The sequence below is a fragment of the Trachymyrmex cornetzi genome, unplaced genomic scaffold (assembly GCF_001594075.2).
Source record: "Trachymyrmex cornetzi isolate Tcor2-1 unplaced genomic scaffold, Tcor1.1 scaffold223, whole genome shotgun sequence".
Classification (NCBI taxonomy): Eukaryota; Metazoa; Arthropoda; class Insecta; order Hymenoptera; family Formicidae; genus Trachymyrmex; species Trachymyrmex cornetzi.
This window is the reverse complement of record NW_017296881.1, coordinates 4624621-4627639: the sequence shown is the minus strand read 5'-3', so window position 1 is coordinate 4627639 and position 3019 is coordinate 4624621. Positions and strand designations below refer to the sequence as shown.

At 31.6% G+C, this 3019-nt stretch overlaps 1 protein-coding gene across 1 annotated transcript; it reads right to left on the bottom strand.

Moving 5' to 3' along the window:
• Window positions 1-1443: 1443 nt before the first annotated feature.
• Window positions 1444-1935, bottom strand: LOC108760186 (uncharacterized). Its single transcript, XM_018505987.1, has 3 exons — window positions 1868-1935; window positions 1567-1699; window positions 1444-1494 (listed from the first exon to the last, which is right to left on the bottom strand). The coding sequence occupies exons 1-3, from the start codon at window positions 1930-1932 to the stop codon at window positions 1444-1446; spliced, it is 249 nt and encodes an 82-aa protein (XP_018361489.1). The 5' UTR covers window positions 1933-1935.
• Window positions 1936-3019: the final 1084 nt, after the last annotated feature.

Here is a 3019-nt window from a genome sequence, read left to right as displayed (position 1 = left end):
TTCGAATTACATGGAATTTAACTTGGCGCCAATTGTTGATATCAAATCTTTTTTACGAATAATATATAAAATTTTGATGAATTTAGCTTGGCGCCAATTGTGTTGATATCAAATCTTTTATACGAATAATACATATCATTAGAGTTAAATAAATAGTATCACTTGGATTTTACTTTTTATTTTGATAGTAGAATTTAACTTGGCGCCACAGTTGTTGATATCAAATCGTTCGTACAAATAATACATACCATTAGATTAATATTCATTATTTATTTAATTTGGTATTCGAATTACATGGAATTTAACTTGGCGCCAATTGTTGATATCAAATCTTTTATAGGAATAATATCATTAAAGTTAATATTATTTATATAATTTGATATCCGCGCGAATTACATGAAATTTAACTTGACGCCAGTTTTGTTGATATCAAATCTTTTATACGAATGATACATATCATTATAAGAATATCCTTGAAGAAAAAACATCAACTCGATTAATCCTAATCGGTGATTTACTGTCAACCTTAAGTGATCAATTCTACTAAACAGCAAACGCGATTAGTCATCAGTTCCACGGCTGATTAAGTAATTGGCGTTGGTGAAACAGGCCCAAATGGCGATTCTTTACGAGAAGCACACACGCTTAGCGCTTTTATTACCTTTTTTTAAAAAGGTAAGTTTGTATACGATCATATATACAAAGGATATCATCAACTCGGTTGCTCATACGACTGTGTGGTACCTATGACCGTGTCCCGCACATGTTATTTGGCACGCATACACATTGCAAACAAAGAAAGTCCATAACTGTTCGATACCATATGGGCTTTCAAGTTTGACTGCAAAGGAAAATTTCGAAATGTGCATGTGTTTATGCACACACCGATGATTGGACACGCACAATTCCACCCAGTGAATACGCGGAATCTTGTTACTTCGCGTTCAGGGATGGTCGAGAAGAAAGCACTAACTTTCTCTTCTTTTTGAGAGATTTTATTGATACGGTGGCTCGTGGATACAATGCACGGCGTAACAGCGGTTATACAATACGTCTGTTGCATTGAAGTAATGGCGGTAAAAAGCGTCGTCTTGTGTGCGAGCGAACACAGACGAACGTTCGGAACGATCTCCGAACAGTAACGGCGGCGCACGATCGGTCCAGCCAATAGTGAACCCTGATCGGGACGCATTGCGTATGCAGCAGAAGTTGGCGCCTGGCGCCACAATCAAATCAAATAATCGTACTTAACAGCATGTATGTAGTATGAAAATAAGCAATTTTAATTTAAATAACTTTAATCTTATTCTATAACACAGAGATATATCTATCTGTACTCTATGTTCAAAAAATGAATCTATTATTTTCAAAGCGCAATTATCATAGTTTTTTATTAACTATGTTTTTATTGTGATAATACTAAATTAATAAATATTTACTTTGTCATAGTGTAGAATGCATGACTGTAAAATAAGATACGGAGGCCTTTATTAACTGCAATTATAAATATACTTTTTTATTATATCAGTACGTAAATGGATACTAAAATATTCCCCGAAATATTACCGTTGCAAAACCCTCTATGGATGCATCAAATATACTACCAATATTTAACGAAAATTCCTTGGCTCTTCTCTGCAGTAAAAATAGTATCATTCTCTGTATATGTAATGGGGTTTTATACCACTGAACGTTGTACCTACAGAATTGAATATAGAATTAGTAGATTGCTTATAATTCTGGTTGGATTTCTTAATTAACTAATTTTGACATTCTGATTTAAATGTCGTAGATTAATTTCTATATCTGTTGATGTAACAAATGCAAAAGCAACCTTCGCATACCCATACAAAAATATTTTTCTTACGCAGTATCAAATACGTGATTATTGTGGTCAATTATCTTCTGTCCGAGATAGTTGGCTAAAAACATGTATAAGATGCAAACATAAAAGAAAATAAAAACTCGCTGTTTGTTCTATTGTTTTCAGATGATGCTATCTGAAATAGCTAAGAAACAAATTTTACACAGTAAATATCAATCTTTTACATATGCATCTTTGTTCTAATTATCAATCTATAACGTGCAAGTTTTAATTATTCCTTCAATGTCTTTTACAGTTTGATTACTTATATGCACTTTTGCGAACAATCGAAAATTTCAAAAACGAAGTCACGTTTGACCACATTTATTAACGCTTACATGTATTATTGCCTACATAAATTATTAGTTACAACTCGCGATTGCCTACAAGCACTTTTGAACACAAATTTAAATTTATGTTAATTTACGTAAGAAAGTTATTTGTGTTTTTAAAGCAGAGAATAGTACATATAGGCGATCAAGCGGTAGGCAATAATACATGTAAGCAATCGAACTATGGACAAAAATGTATTAGGCAAATGTGACTTTGTTCCTGACATTTTTATAAGTCCGCAAAGATGCATGTTATTGACAATAGAGGTGTCGGCAATAATTTTGGTGCGCAAACGAACTGTAGGTAAATGTGATGTAAGCAATTGATTTGTGATGTATTTTATAATGTTTGACAATAAATATTCTACAAATTTGCATTAATGATGTGTGCCTACAATGTTACTATAATTTGTAATCGAATATGTTTGATTATGTTTTACATTATTTTTCTCCTTACGGCATTTACAGGCATATGTATATAGTATCGAATTCATCATTTATAATACATATTATTTAGTGGCTTTTGTTTAAGATTTATATGTCGTATTGATTTATTGTATTTAGATAAAACGCAGTATTAGTAATAAATAATAATTTCAATGCAGCCGTCATGTACACTGAGAGAAATGTTTTGTACCAATAACCAAAGTTGTGTTACTGACACAAAAACTATTTGTTTATATATGATCAATCAAACCGTTGGTTATCACGATAATATTAATTTGTTGAATTTATTAACTACACTGATCATTTAATGGTATAAAACTGTTTTATATGATGTTTATAGATCTTTTGTAATTAGAAAAGAACATTTTATTATCGG